Genomic DNA, 15,115 nt, shown 5'->3' on the forward strand with positions numbered 1-15,115 from the left:
CCAGGTCTCACTGCATTGACCCACAGACATGTTTCTCCAGGTCTCACTGCACTGACCCACAGACAGGTTTCACCAGGTCTGGGTGCACTGACCCACAGACAGGTTTCTCCAGGTCTGGATGCACTGACCCACAGACAGGTTTCTCCAGGTCTCACTGCACTGACCCACAGACATGTTTTTCCAGGTCTCACTGCATTGACCCACAGACAGGTTTCTCGAGGTCTGGGTGCATTGACCCACAGACAGGTTTCTCCAGGTCTCACTGCACTGACCCACAGACAGGTTTCTCCAGGTCTCACTGCACTGACCCACAGACAGGTTTTCCAGGTTTCACTGCACTGACCCACAGACAGGTTTCTCCAGGTTTCACTGCACTGACCCACAGAAAGTTTTCTCCAGGTCTGGGTGCATTGACCCACAGACAGGTTTCTCCAGGTCTCACTGCACTGACCCACAGACAGGTTTCTCCAGGTCTCACTGCACTGACCCACAGACAGGTTTCTCCAGGTCTCACTGCACTGACCCACAGACAGGTTTCTCCAGGTCTCACTGCACTGACCCACAGACAGGTTTCTCCTGGTCTCACTGCACTGACCCACAGACAGGTTTCTCCAGGTCTCACTGCACTGACCCACAGACAGGTTTCTCCAGGTCTCACTGCACTGACCCACAGACAGGTTTCTCCAGGTCTCACTGCATTGACCCACAGACAGGTTTCTCCAGGTCTCACTGCACTGACCCACAGACAGGTTTCTCCAGGTGTCACTGCACTGACCCACAGACAGGTTTCTCCAGGTCTGGGTGCACTGACCCACAGACAGGTTTCTCCAGGTCTCACTGCACTGACCCACAGACAGGTTTCTCCAGGTCTCACTGCACTGACCCCCAGACAGGTTTCTCCAGGTCTCGCTGCACTGACCCACAGACAGGTTTCTCCAGGTCTCACTGCACTGACCCACAGACAGGTTTCTCCAGGTCTCACTGCACTGACCCACAGACAGGTTTCTCCAGGTCTCACTGCACTGACCCACAGACAGGTTTCTCCAGGTCTCGCTGCACTGACCCACAGACAGGTTTCTCCAGGTCTCACTGCATTGACCCACAGACAGGTTTCTCCAGGTCTGGGTGCATTGACCCACAGACAGGTTTCTCCAGGTCTGGGTGCACTGACCCACAGAAAGGTTTCTCCAGGTCTCACTGCATTGACCCACAGACAGGTTTCTCCAGGTCTCACTGCACTGACCCACAGACAGGTTTTTCCAGGTCTGGGTGCAGTGACCCACAGACAGGTTTCTCCAGGTCTCACTGCACTGACCCACAGACAGGTTTCTCCAGGTCTGGGTGCACTGACCCACAGACAGGTTTCTCCAGGTCTCGCTGCACTGACCCACAGACAGGTTTCTCCGGGTCTCACTGCACTGACCCACAGACAGGTTTCTCCAGGTCTCACTGCACTGACCCACAGACAGGTTTCTCCAGGTCTGGGTGCACTGACCCACAGACAGGTTTCTCCAGGTGTCACTGCACTGACCCACAGACAGGTTTCTCCAGGTCTCACTGCACTGACTACAGACAGGTTTCTCCAGGTCTGGGTGCACTGACCCACAGACAGGTTTCTCCAAGTCTGGGTGCACTGACCCACAGACAGGTTTCTCCAGGTCTCACTGCACTGACCCACAGACAGGTTTCTCCAGGTCTCACTGCACTGACCCACAGACAGGTTTCTCCAGGTCTCACTGCACTGACCCACAGACAGGTTTCTCCAGGTCTCACTGCACTGACCCACAGACAGGTTTCTCCAGGTCTCACTGCACTGACCCACAGACAGGTTTCTCCAGGTCTCACTGCATTGACCCACAGACAGGTTTCTCCAGGTCTCACTGCATTGACCCACAGACAGGTTTCTCCAGGTCTCACTGCACTGACCCACAGACAGGTTCCTCCAGGTCTGGGTGCACTGACCCACAGACAGGTTTCTCCAGGTGTCACTGCACTGACCCACATACAGGTTTCTCCAGGTCTCACTGCACTGACCACAGACAGGTTTCTCCAGGTCTGGGTGCACTGACCCACAGACAGGTTTCTCCAAGACTGGGTGCACTGACCCACAGACAGGTTTCTCCAGGTCTCACTGCACTGACCCACAGACAGGTTTATCCAGGTCTCACTGCACTGACCCACAGACAGGTTTCTCCAGGTCTCACTGCACTGACCCACAGACAGGTTTATCCAGGTCTCACTGCACTGACCCGCAGACAGGTTTCTCCAGGTCTGGGTGCACTGACCCACAGACAGGTTTCTCCAGGTCTGGGTGCACTGACCCACAGACAGGTTTCTCCAGGTCTCACTGCATTGACCCACAGACAGGTTTCTCCAGGTCTCACTGCATTGACCCACAGACAGGTTTCACCAGGTCTCACTGCATTGACCCACAGACATGTTTCTCCAGGTCTCACTGCACTGACCCACAGACAGGTTTCACCAGGTCTGGGTGCACTGACCCACAGACAGGTTTCTCCAGGTCTGGATGCACTGACCCACAGACAGGTTTCTCCAGGTCTCACTGCACTGACCCACAGACATGTTTTTCCAGGTCTCACTGCACTGACCCACAGACAGGTTTCTCCAGGTCTCACTGCACTGACCCACAGACAGGTTTCTCCAGGTTTCACTGCACTGACCCACAGACAGGTTTCTCCAGGTTTCACTGCACTGACCCACAGAAAGTTTTCTCCAGGTATGGGTGCATTGACCCACAGACAGGTTTCTCCAGGTCTCACTGCATTGACCCACAGACAGGTTTCTCCAGGTCTCACTGCATTGACCCACAGACAGGTTTCTCCAGGTCTCACTGCACTGACCCACAGACAGGTTTCTCCAGGTCTCACTGCACTGACCCACAGACAGGTTTCTCCAGGTCTCACTGCACTGACCCACAGACAGGTTTCTCCAGGTCTGGGTGCACTGACCCACAGACAGGTTTCTCCAGGTCTCACTGCACTGACCCACAGACAGGTTTCTCCAGGTCTCACTGCACTGACCCACAGACAGGTTTCTCCAGGTCTCACTGCACTGACCCACAGACAGGTTTCTCCAGGTCTGGGTGCACTGACCCACAGACAGATTTCTCCAGGTCTGGGTGCACTGACCCACAGACAGGTTTCTCCAGGTCTCACTGCACTGACCCACAGACAGGTTTCTCCAGGTCTCACTGCACTGACCCACAGACAGGTTTCTCCAGGTCTCACTGCACTGACCCACAGACAGGTTTCTCCAGGTCTCACTGCACTGACCCACAGACAGGTTTCTCCAGGTCTCACTGCACTGACCCATAGACAGGTTTCTCCAGGTCTGGGTGCACTGACCCACAGACAGATTTCTCCAGGTCTGGGTGCCCTGACCCACAGACAGGTTTCTCCAGGTCTCACTGCACTGACCCACAGACAGGTTTCTCCAGGTCTCACTGCACTGACCCACAGACAGGTTTCTCCAGGTCTCACTGCACTGACCCACAGACAGGTTTCTCCAGGTCTCACTGCACTGACCCATAGACAGGTTTCTCCAGGTCTGGGTGCATTGACCCACAGACAGGTTTCTCCAGGTCTGGGTGCACTGACCCACAGACAGATTTCTCCAGGTCTCACTGCACTGACCCACAGACAGATTTCTCCAGGTCTGGGTGCACTGACCCACAGACAGGTTTCTCCAGGTCTCACTGCATTGACCCACAGACAGGTTTCTCCAGGTCTGGGTGCATTGACCCACAGACAGGTTTCTCCAGGTCTCACTGCATTGACCCACAGACAGGTTTCTCCAGGTCTGGGTGCATTGACCCACAGACAGGTTTCTCCAGGTCTGGGTGCACTGACCCACAGACAGATTTCTCCAGGTCTCACTGCACTGACCCACAGACAGGTTTCTCCAGGTCTGGGTGCACTGACCCACAGACAGGTTTCTCCAGGTCTCACTGCACTGACCCACAGACAGGTTTCTCCAGGTCTCACTGCACTGACCCACAGACAGGTTTCTCCAGGTCTGGGTGCACTGACCCACAGACAGGTTTCTCCAGGTCTGGGTGCACTGACCCACAGACAGGTTTCTCCAGGTCTCACTGCACTGACCCACAGACAGGTTTCTCCAGGTCTGGGTGCACTGACCCACAGACAGATTTCTCCAGGTCTCACTGCACTGACCCACAGACAGGTTTCTCCAGGTCTCACTGCACTGACCCACAGACAGGTTTCTCCAGGTCTGGGTGCACTGACCCACAGACAGGTTTCTCCAGAGCTGCTATTCTTGTGTTGATTTGTTGCTCTTTCAACTGTTGCTTTTGAGAAACTCTGAAGTACACTTGCCAGATTTTCCCTAACTGGCCTCAACTGGGCCAGTTTTCACTGCTGTCAGCAGTGTTCAGAACTTACAAGAACATAAGAATTAGGAGCAGGAGTAGGCCCCTCGAGCCTGCTCCGCCATTCAATGAGATCATGGCTGATCTTCAACCTCAAATCCACTTCCCTGCACTATCCCCACATCCCTTGATTCCCTTAATATCCAAAAATCTAGCGATCTCTGTCTTGAAGACTGAGCCTCCACAGCCTTCTGAGGTAGAGAATTCCAAAGATTCCCCCCCCCCTGTGAGTGAAGAGGTTTCTCCTCATCTCAGTCCTAAATGGCCGACCCCTTATCCTGAGACTGTGACCCCTGGTTCTAGACTCCCAGCCAGTGGAAACATCCTCCCTGCACCTACCCTGTCAAGCCCTGTAAGGTGTATGTTTTAATTAGATTGAATCACAGAATGTTTACAGCACAGGAGGAGGCTATTCGGCCCGTCGAGCCAGTGCCGGCTCTCAGCTCATCCCACTCCCTCGTCCTTTCCCCGGAGCCCTGCAATTTATTTTCCTTCACGACTTATCCAACTCCCTTTTGAAAGCAGTGATTGAGTCTGCCTCCCCCACCCTCTCGGGCAGTGAATTCCAGATCCTAACCACTCGCTCTTTTAAAAAAAATTCTTACGTCGCCTTTGGTTCTTTGGCCAATCACCTTAAATCTGTGTCCTCTGGTTCTCTACCCTTCCACCAATGGGAACAGTTTCTCTCTCAATCTACTCTGCCCAGACCCCTCATGATTTTGAACACCTCGATCAAATCTCCTCTCAACCTTCTCTGCTCCAAGGAGAACAACCCCAGCTTCTCCAGTCTCACCCCGTAACTGAAGTCCCTCATCCCTGGAACCATTCTCGTAAATCTTTTCTGCACCCTCTCTAAGGCCTTCACATCCTTCCTAAGGTGCGGGGCCCAGAATTGGACACAATGCTCCAGTTGGGGCCGGACCAGCTTTTGTACTCTATGCCTCTATTTATGAAGCCCAGGATCCCGTAAGCTTTTTTAACCGCTTTCTCAACCTGCCCTGCCAGCTTCAACGATTTGTGCACATATACCCCCCAGGTCTCTCTGTTCATGCACCCCCTTGAGGATTGTACTCTTTAGTTTATATTGCCTCTCCTCAGTCTTCCTACCCAATGTATCACTTTGCACTTTTGTACATTAAATTCCATCTGCCATGTGTCCACCCATTCCACCAGCCTGTCTATGTCTTCTTGCAGTCTATCCCTCTCCTCCTCATTGTTCTCTATATTCCCAAGTTTTGTGTCATCTGCAGATTTTGAAATTGTGCCCTGTACACCCTGGTCCAAGCCATTAATATACATCAAGAAAAGCAGTGGTCCTAGTACCGAGCGCTGGGGAACACCACAGTACACCTTCCTCCAGTCCGAGAAACAATCGTTCACCACTACTCTCTGGTTCCTGTCGCTGAGTCAATTCTGTATCCATGCTGCCACTGTCCCTTTTATACCACGGGCTTCAACTTTGCTGGCAAACCGATTATATGGCACTTTATCAAATAAATTACAGCACGGAAGGAGGCCATTTCGGCCCAACGTGTCCACGCTGGCCGACCAACAGCTATCCAGCCTAATCCCACTTTCCAGCTCTAGGTCCATGGTCCTGAAGGTTACAGCACTTCAAGTGCACATTCAAGTATTTTTAAAATGTGAGGGTTTCCAGACCCCCACCACCCTCTGGGTGAAGAAATTTCACCTCAAATCTCCTCCAAACTTCCCCCAATTACTTTAAATTTATGCCCACTGGTTGTTGACCTCTCTGCCAAGGGAAACAGGTCCTTCCTATCCACTATATCCAAATATCTTTATTAAATGTCTTTTGGAAGTCCATGTACACCACATCAACCACAGTGCCCTCATTAAAAACTCAATCAAGTTTGTTAAACACGATTTGCCTTTAAGCTGGCTATCGTTTCTAAAAGCTTCCCCACGACCAAGGTTGAACTGACCAGCCTGTAGTTGCTGGGTTTATCCTAACACCCTTTTTTGAACAATTCTCCACTCCTCTGCCACCAGCCCTGTATCCAAAGAGAATTGGAACATTATGACCAGTACCTCTGCAATTTCCACCTTTAGTTCCCTCAGCATAAGAACATAAGAAATAGGAGCAGGAGTTGGCCATTTGGCCCCTCGAGCTTGCTCTGCCATTCAATACCACCATGGCTGATCTGATCATGGACTCAGCTCCACTTCCCTGCTCGCTCCCCATAACCCTTTACTCCCTTATCGCTCAAAAATCTGTCTATCTCCGCTTTAAATATATTCAATGACCCAGCCTCCACAGCTCTCTGGGGCAGAGAATTCCACAGATTTACAACCCTCTGAGAGAAGAAATTCCTCCTCATCTCAGTTTTAAATGGGCGGCCGCTTATTCTGAGAGTATGTCCCCTAGTTTTAGTTTCCCCTATGAGTGGAAATATCCTCTCTGCATCCATCTTGTCGAGCCCCCTCATTATCATATGTTTCGATAAGATCACCTCTCATTCTTCTGAACTCCAATGAGTATAGTCCCAACCTACTCAACCTATCTTCATAAGTCAACCCCCTCATCTCCGGAATCTTCTCTGAGTGAACCTTCTCTGAACAGCCTCCAATGCAAGTATATCCTTCCTTAAATACGGAGACCAAAACTGCACGCAGTACTCCAGGTGTGGCCTCACCAATACCCTGTACAGTTGTAGCAGGACTTCTCTGCTTTTATACTCCATCCCCCTTGCAATAAAGGCCAACATTCCATTTGCCTTTGTAATTACTTGTTGTACCTACATACTAACTTTTTGTGTTTCATGCACAAGGACCCCCAGGTCTCTCTCTACTGCAGCACTTTGCAATTTTTCTCCATTTAAATTATAATTTGCTTTTCTATTTTTTCTACCAAAGTGGATAACCTCACATTTTCACACATTATACTCCGTCTGCCAAATTTTTGCCCACTCACTTAGCCTGTCTATATCCCTTTGCAGATTCTTTGTGTCCTCCTCACAATTTGCTTTCCCATCCATCTTTGTATCATCAGCAAACTTGGCTACATTACACTCAGTCCCTTCATCCAAGTCATTAATAGAGATTGTAAATAGTTGAGGACCCAGCACCGATCCCTGCGGTACCCCACTAGTTACTGTTTGCCAACCGGAAAATGACCCATTTATCCCAACTCTCTGTTTTATGTTAGTTAGCCAATCCTCTATCCATGCTAATATATTACCCCCAACCCCGTGAACTTTTATCTTGTGCAGTAACCTTTTATGTGGCACCTTATCGAATGCTTTTTAGAAATCCAAATACACCACATCCACTGGTTTCCACTTATCCACCCTGCTCATTACATCCTCAAACAACTCCAGCAAATTTGTCAAACATGATTTCCTTTCATAAAACCATGCTGACTCTGCTTGACTGTATTATGTTTTTCCAAATGTCCTGCTACTGCTTCCTTAATAATGGACTCCAGCATTTTCCCACTGGAAACAGCCTTCCAGTCACAAAAACACCCTTTAATCATTACTCTTTGCTTCCTGTCTCCGAGCCCTTCTTTCAGTAATAGCTATATTATATTCCCACGTGTCTATCTGTGCTCTCAGCTCATCTGTCTTAAACCCTAGATTCTAGCATGAACTATATACCATTTAGCACTGCCCAAAACCCTTATCTATTTTCCAGCCTTTGTTTCCTTTGCCTTCCAAATTCATTGCTTTCCAATTCCAGCTTTACTCACCTCCCTACTGAATCTATTCTCAGGTTCCCATCCCCCTGCCAAGCTAGTTTAAACCCACCCCAACAGCACTAGCAACCCCCCCCCCCCCCACAAGGATATTGACCCCGGCTCTGTTGAGGTGCAACCCATCTGTCCCACCTCTCCCAGAAACGGTTCCGATGCCTCGGGAATCTAAAGCCATCCCTCCTGCACCTCTGCAGCCACATATACATCTGCTCTATCCTCCTATTTCTGTACTCACTAGCACATGGCACCCAGAGTAATTTGGAGATTACTACCTTTGAGGTCCTGCTTTTTAATTTCTCTCCTGCCTGCAGCGCCTCATCCCGCTTCCTACCTATGTCATTGGTCCCGATATGGACCATGACCTCTGGCTGTTCACCCTCTCCCCCCAGAATGCTCTGCAGCCGTTCAGTGATATCCTTGACCTGGCACCAGGGTGGCAACATACCATCCTGGAGTCATGTCTGCGACCGCAGAAACACCTGTCTGAATCCCCTACCACTATAGCTCTTCCATTTTTCTTCCTCCTCCCCCCCCCCCCCCGTGCAGCTGATCCACCCGTGGTGCTGTAGACTTGGCTCTGGCTGCACTCCCCACAGGAACCATCGCCCGCACTTGGACCGAATACTGGTTGGAGAGCGAGATGCACCCAGGGGACTCCTGTACTACCTGTCTCGTCCTCTTCTGTCTGGCGGTCGCCCATTCCCTCTCTGCTTGCACACTCTTAAGCTGCGAAGTGACCACCTCTAGAAATGTGCTATCCACGAAGTTCTCGGCCTCGCGGATACACTGCAGTGACTCCAGCTGCCGCTCAAGCACCGAAACACAGATCTCGAGCTGCCATAGCTGGCGACACTTCCTGCACACGTGTTCGTCCAGGCTACGAGAAGCGTCCAGGACTTCCCACATGACACAGGATGTTCATTCCATGGGACTGAGCTGCCCTGCCATGCCTCTATTTACTAGACTAAGAACTAACTTAACAAAAATAAACTTAAAACTTAAAAAAAAAACACTCACCAGCTACTCACCAATCAGCTTCCCTTGTGCCGACATCACGTTTTTGAATTTTACCCCTCTGGTCCCACTGCCACTCCCACACAGGAGTTTGCTGTACACCCCATGTACACACACCCCATATACACACACCCCATGGACACACATCCATGGACACACATCCATGGACACACACCCCATGTACACACACCCCATATACACACACCCCATGGACACACATCCATGGACACACGCCCCATGGACACACACCCATGCTGTACCTGCATGTTAACTTTCAGTGATTGGTGTACAAGGACACCCAGGTCCCTCTGAACACCAACATTTCCCAATCTCTCACCATTTTAAAAATACTCTGCTTTTCTATTTTCCCTACCAAAATGGATAACGTCACATTTCTCCACATTATATTCCATTTGCCTTGTTCTTGCCCACTCACTTAGCCTGTCTTTATCCCCTTGAAGCCTATTTGCATCCTCCTCACAACTTACATTCCCACTTAGCTTTGTATCATCAGAAAACCTGGATATATTACATTTGCTCCCTCATCCCAATCACTGATATAGATTGTGAATAGCTGGGGCCCAAGCACCGATCCTTGCAACATCCCACTAGTTACAGCCTGCCAAACCGAAAATGACTCATTTATTCCTACTCTGTTTTCTGTCCGTTAACCAACTCTCAATCCAGGCTAGTATATTACTCCCAATCCCATGAGCCCTAGTTTTGTTTAATAACCTCGTGATCATCATCATAGGCAGTCCCTCGGGATCGAGGAAGATTTGGTTCCATTCTTAGCATGAGTTCTTTGGTGGCTGAACAGTCCAATACGAGAACCACAGTCTCTGTCACAGGTGGGACAGATAGTCGTTGAGGGAAAGAGTGGGTGGGACTTGATTGCCGCACGCTCCTTCTGCTGCCTGCGCTTGATTTCTGCACGCTCTCGGCGATGATACTCGAGGATCTCAGCGCCCTCCCGGATGCACTTCCTCCACTTAGGGCAGTCTATGGCCAAGGACTCCCAGGTGTCAGTGGAGATGTCACACTTTATCAGGGAGGCTTTGAAGGTGTCCTTGTAACGTTTCCTCTGCCCACCTTTGGCTCGTTTGCCGTGAAGGAGCTCCGAGTAGAGCACTTGCTTTGGGAGTCTCGTGTCTGGCATGCGAACTATGTGGCCTGCCCAACGGAGCTGATCAAGTGTGGTCAGTGCTTCAATGCTGGGGATGTTGGCCTGGGCGAGGACACTAATGTTTGTGCATCTGTCCTCCCAGGGGATTTGCAGGATCTTGCGGAGACATCATTGGTAGTATTTCTCCAGCGACTTGAGGTGTCTACTGTACATGGTCCATGTTTCTGAGCCATACAGAAGGGTGGGTATTACTACAGCCCTGTAGACCATGAGGTTTGTGACAGTTTTGAGGGCCTGGTCTTCAAAAACTCTTTTCCTCAGGCGGCCGAAGGCTGCACTGGCACACTGGAGGCGGTGTTGGATCTCATCATCAATGCCTGCTCTTGTTGATAGGAGGCTCCCGAGATAGGGGAAGTGGTCCATGTTGTCCAGGGCCACGCCATGGATCTTGATGTTTGGGGGGCAGTGCTGTGCAGCGAGGACAGGCTGGTGGAGGAACTTTGTCTTACTAATGTTTAGCGTAAGGCCCATGCTTTCATACGCCTCGGTAAATACATCGACTATGTCCTGGAGTTCAGCCTCTATGCACAGACGCAAGCGTTGTCCACGTACTGTAGCTTGACGACAGAGGTTGGAGTGGTCTTGGACCTGGCCTGGAGACGGCGAAGATTGAACAGCTTCCATTGGTTCTGTAGTTTAGCTCCACTCCAGCAGGGACCTTATTAAATGCCTTCTGAAAATCCCAATACACCACATCCACTGGTTCCCCCTTATCCACCCTGCTCATTACATCCTCAAAAAACTCAATTATGTTTTCCCTTTCATAAATCCGTGTTGACTCTGCCAAATCCTATTATTATTTCCTCAGTGTCCTGTTACCACGCCATTAATAATAGATTCTGGCATTTCCCCCACGATTGATGCCAGGACAGTTAACAGGACAGTATTTGTCTCAACATGAGGTCGGGTACATTACCGTCCCATTAACGGCGGCAGTTCAGCCGCTGCCAGTTTGAACATACAGCATGTCCTCCAAACTGCACTGGAATGCCAGCCTTGAATATGTGCACAAGTCTCCCAAGTGGAACTTCAACTGTCCCCTGCTCTTCCTTTGAAATAATGTGTTGGGATCTGTGACACTGTACACATTTACACCACTTAGAATACACTCTGCTTTTCATTATGGTCCATATGTTCTTGGAACTTTCTGGAGTCCGTACGATCAGATAAACCATCCCTACTACTCCTCAAACGTGCAGCTGATAATATGGCGTAGCATTCGGCACCCTGAAGTAATAACCCAGAGTCCTCCAGTGCCATTTCTATCACCAAGTCCAAAATGTATCATCTATACTTATTTGAAGTGACAGTAATGGTTTAAACACAAGCTATCAGAGGCACAGTGTGGGTCACGTGACCAGAGGGTGGGCAGTGTGGGTCACGTGACCAGAGGGTGGGCAGTGTGGGTCACGTGACCAGGGGGTGGGCAGTGTGGGTCACATGACCGAAGGGTGTACAGCGTGGGTCATTGGCTTGGTCAGCAGTGGTTGTAATTAAAGAATATATTTGCTAATTCTTTCTCCTTGTCAATAGGAAATAGTTGACTGGTTCAATGCAATCCGAGCAGCTCGTTTCCATTACTTACAAGTGGCATTCCCCGGAGCCAGTGATGCTGATGTGAGTCCCATTATATATTTAACGTCTTTACCCAGAGAGCGGTGAGAATGTCGAACTCTCTACCACAGGGAGTGGTTGAGGTAAATAGTATCGATGGATTTAAGGGGCAGCTGGATAAACACATGAGGGAGAAAGGAATAGAGGGATATGATGATAGGGTGAGATGGAGAAGGGTGGGAGAAGGCTTGTGTGGAGCATAAAGTGTCAGCAGTGGCTCAGTGGGCAGCTCTCTCGCTTCTGAGTCAGAAGGTTGTGGGTTCAAGTCTCACTCCAGGAACTTGAGCACATAAATCTAGGCTGACACTCCAGTGCAGTGCTGAGTGAGTGTCAGCTTAGTTAAACCGAGACCCTGCCTGCTCTCTCAGGTGGATGTAAAAGATCCCACGGCACTATTTCGAAGAAGAGCAGGGGAGTTATCCCCGGTGTCCTGGGGCTAATATTTATCCCTCAATCAACATCACAACATCTGGTCATTGTCACATTGCTGTTTGTGGGAGCTTGCTGTGTGCAAATTGGCTGTCACGTTTCCCACATTACACAGTGACTACACTCCAAAAGTACTTCATTGGCTGTAAAGTGCTTTGAGCCGTCCCGTGGTCTTGAAAGGTGCTATATAAATCCAAGTCTTTCTTAAACACCTGTTGGGTCAAATAGCCTGTTTCTTTGCTGTTTTGTTGGAAGTCAATCATCACAGCCCCAGGACATCGCTGCAGGAGTTCCTCAGGGCAGTGTCCTAGGCCCAACCATCTTCAGCTGCTTCATCAATGACCTTCCCTCCATCATAAGGTCAGAAGTGGGGATGTTCGCTGATGATTGCACAGTGTTCAGTGCCATTCCTCAGATAATGGAGCAGTCCATGCCCACTACAGCAAGACCTGGACAACATTCAGGTTTGGGCTGATAAGTGGCAATTAACATTCGTGCCACAAGTGCCAGGCAATGACTATCTCCAACAAGCGAGAGTCTAACCACCGCCCCTTGACATTCGATGACAATGCCATCGCCGAGTCCCCCACCATCAACACCCTGGGGGTCACCATTGACCAGAAACTTAACTGGACCAGCCACATAAATACTGTGGATACAAGAGCGGGTCAGAGGCTGGGTATTCTGCGGTGAGTGTCTCACCTCCTGTCTCCCCAAAGCCTTTCCACCATCTACAAGGCACAAGGCAGGAGTGTGATGGAACACTCTCCACTTGCCTGGATGAGTGCAGCTCCAACAACACTCAAGAAGCTCAACACCATCCAGGACAAAGCAGCCGCTTGATCAGCATCCCATCCACCACCTTCAACATTCACTTCCTCCACCACCGGCGCACCATGGCTACAGTGTGTACCATCTACAAGATGCACTGCAGCAGCTCGCCAAGGCTTCTTTAACAGCATCTCCCAAACCCGTGACCTCTACCACCTAGAAGGACAAGGGCAGCAGGCGCACGGGAACACCACCACCTCCACGTTCCCCTCCAAGTCACACACCATCCTGACTTGGAAATATATCGGCCGTTCCTTCATCGTCGCTGGGTCACAATCCTGGCACTCCCTCCCTAACAGCACTGTGGGAGCACCTTCACCACACGGACTGCAGCGGTTCAAGATGGCGGCTCACCACCACCTTCTCAAGGGCAACTGGGGATGGGCAATAAATGCTGGCCTTGCCAGCGATGCCCAGATCCCAGTAACAATTTTTTTTTAAATTCTGTTATTTTTACAAATTTGGATCTTTAATTAATTTAAATCAGATGTTGCCCCATCTATTCATCCTACTTCACAGTTGTTGGTTAAATAAAGCTTTTCTTTACCAATTTACTACCAGGGTCCAAATGAGAATAAACAGATAGCAGTGCAGTGAGTTCATACTGTGAAGAGCGTCACAATCTCCTGCAGTTTGCTCTCGAAGCGAGATTGTACCAGGGGGATTTCAGCGTGACCACGCTGGTTCAAGATTATGTCACTTGGGTAATTGCGGAACCACGGAGATCGATTAATCTTGACATTTGCTGCAAACGCCAGGTCTGCTCTGCTTCAATGCCAAGGCTTCAGTGCAACAGTGTCAGTCAGGGCTGTCAGTGTGGGATATAACCGAGGTCAGAATTGTCTGAACCGTTCGGATGATCAACACCCGTGGATTTAGCTGGTTCGCTAGTTAGGTAGGTAGTTCAGATTAGATGGTTAGGCAGTTATTTAGATTAGAATCATAGAATAATAGAAATTTACAGCACAGAAGGAGGCTATTTCGGCCCATCGTGTCCGCGCCGGCCGACCAAGAGCTATCCAGCCTAATCCCACTTTCCAGCTCCAGGTCCGTAGCCCTGCAGGTTACAGCACTTTAAGTGCACATCCAGGTACTTTTTAAATGTGATGAGGGTTTTTGCCTCTACCACCCTTTCAGGCAGTGAGTTCCAGACCCCCACCACCCTCTGGGTGAAGACATTTCCCCTCAAATCCCCTCTAAACCTTCCCCCAATTACTTTAAATCTATGCCCCTGGTTGTTGACCTCTCTGCTAAGGGAAACGGGTCCTTCCTATCCACTCTATCCAGGCCCCTCATAATTTTATACATCTCAATATGGTCTCCCCTCAGCCTCCTCTGTTCCAAATACAACAGACCCAGCATCTCCAGTCTTTCCTCATAGCCAAAATTCTCCAGTCCAGGCAACATCCTCGTAAATCTCCACTGTACCCTCTCCAGTGTAATCACATCTTTCCTGTAATGTGGTGACCAGAACTGCACGCAGTACTCCAGCTGTGGCCTAACTGTGCTTAAACAGTTCAAGCATAACCTCCCTGGTCTTGTATTCTATGCCTCGACTAATAAAGGCAAGTATTCCGTATGTCTTCTTAACCACCTTATTTACCTGGCCTGTTGCCTAGAGATCTGGGGACCTGCACTCCAAGGTCCCTTTGTTCCTCCACACTGTTCAGTGTCCTACCATTTAATGTGTATTCCCTTGCCTTGTTAGCCCTCCCCAAATGCATTACCTCACACTTCTCCGGATTGAATTCCATTTACACTGTTCTGCCCACCTGACCAGTTCATTGATATCTTCCTGCAGTCCGCAGCTTTCTTCTTCATTATCAACCACACAGCCGATTTTAGTATCATCTGTAAACTTCTTAATTATACCCCCAACATTCAAGTCTAAATCATTGATATATACCACAAAAAGCAA

At 49.9% G+C, this 15,115-nt stretch overlaps 1 protein-coding gene across 2 annotated transcripts in view; it reads left to right on the plus strand.

The window, feature by feature from the left end:
• LOC139280933 (arf-GAP with dual PH domain-containing protein 1-like) overlaps positions 1-15,115 on the plus strand; it is a 728,784-nt gene that overhangs the window by 658,903 nt on the left and 54,766 nt on the right. For both annotated transcript variants that reach the window (XM_070900744.1, XM_070900743.1), the window contains exon 7: positions 11,857-11,940. In XM_070900744.1, coding sequence (XP_070756845.1) covers positions 11,857-11,940 — 84 coding nt within the window. The remainder of the gene's footprint in view (positions 1-11,856; positions 11,941-15,115) is intronic.

The sequence above is a fragment of the Pristiophorus japonicus genome, chromosome 15 (genome assembly GCF_044704955.1).
Source record: "Pristiophorus japonicus isolate sPriJap1 chromosome 15, sPriJap1.hap1, whole genome shotgun sequence".
Classification (NCBI taxonomy): domain Eukaryota; kingdom Metazoa; phylum Chordata; class Chondrichthyes; family Pristiophoridae; genus Pristiophorus; species Pristiophorus japonicus.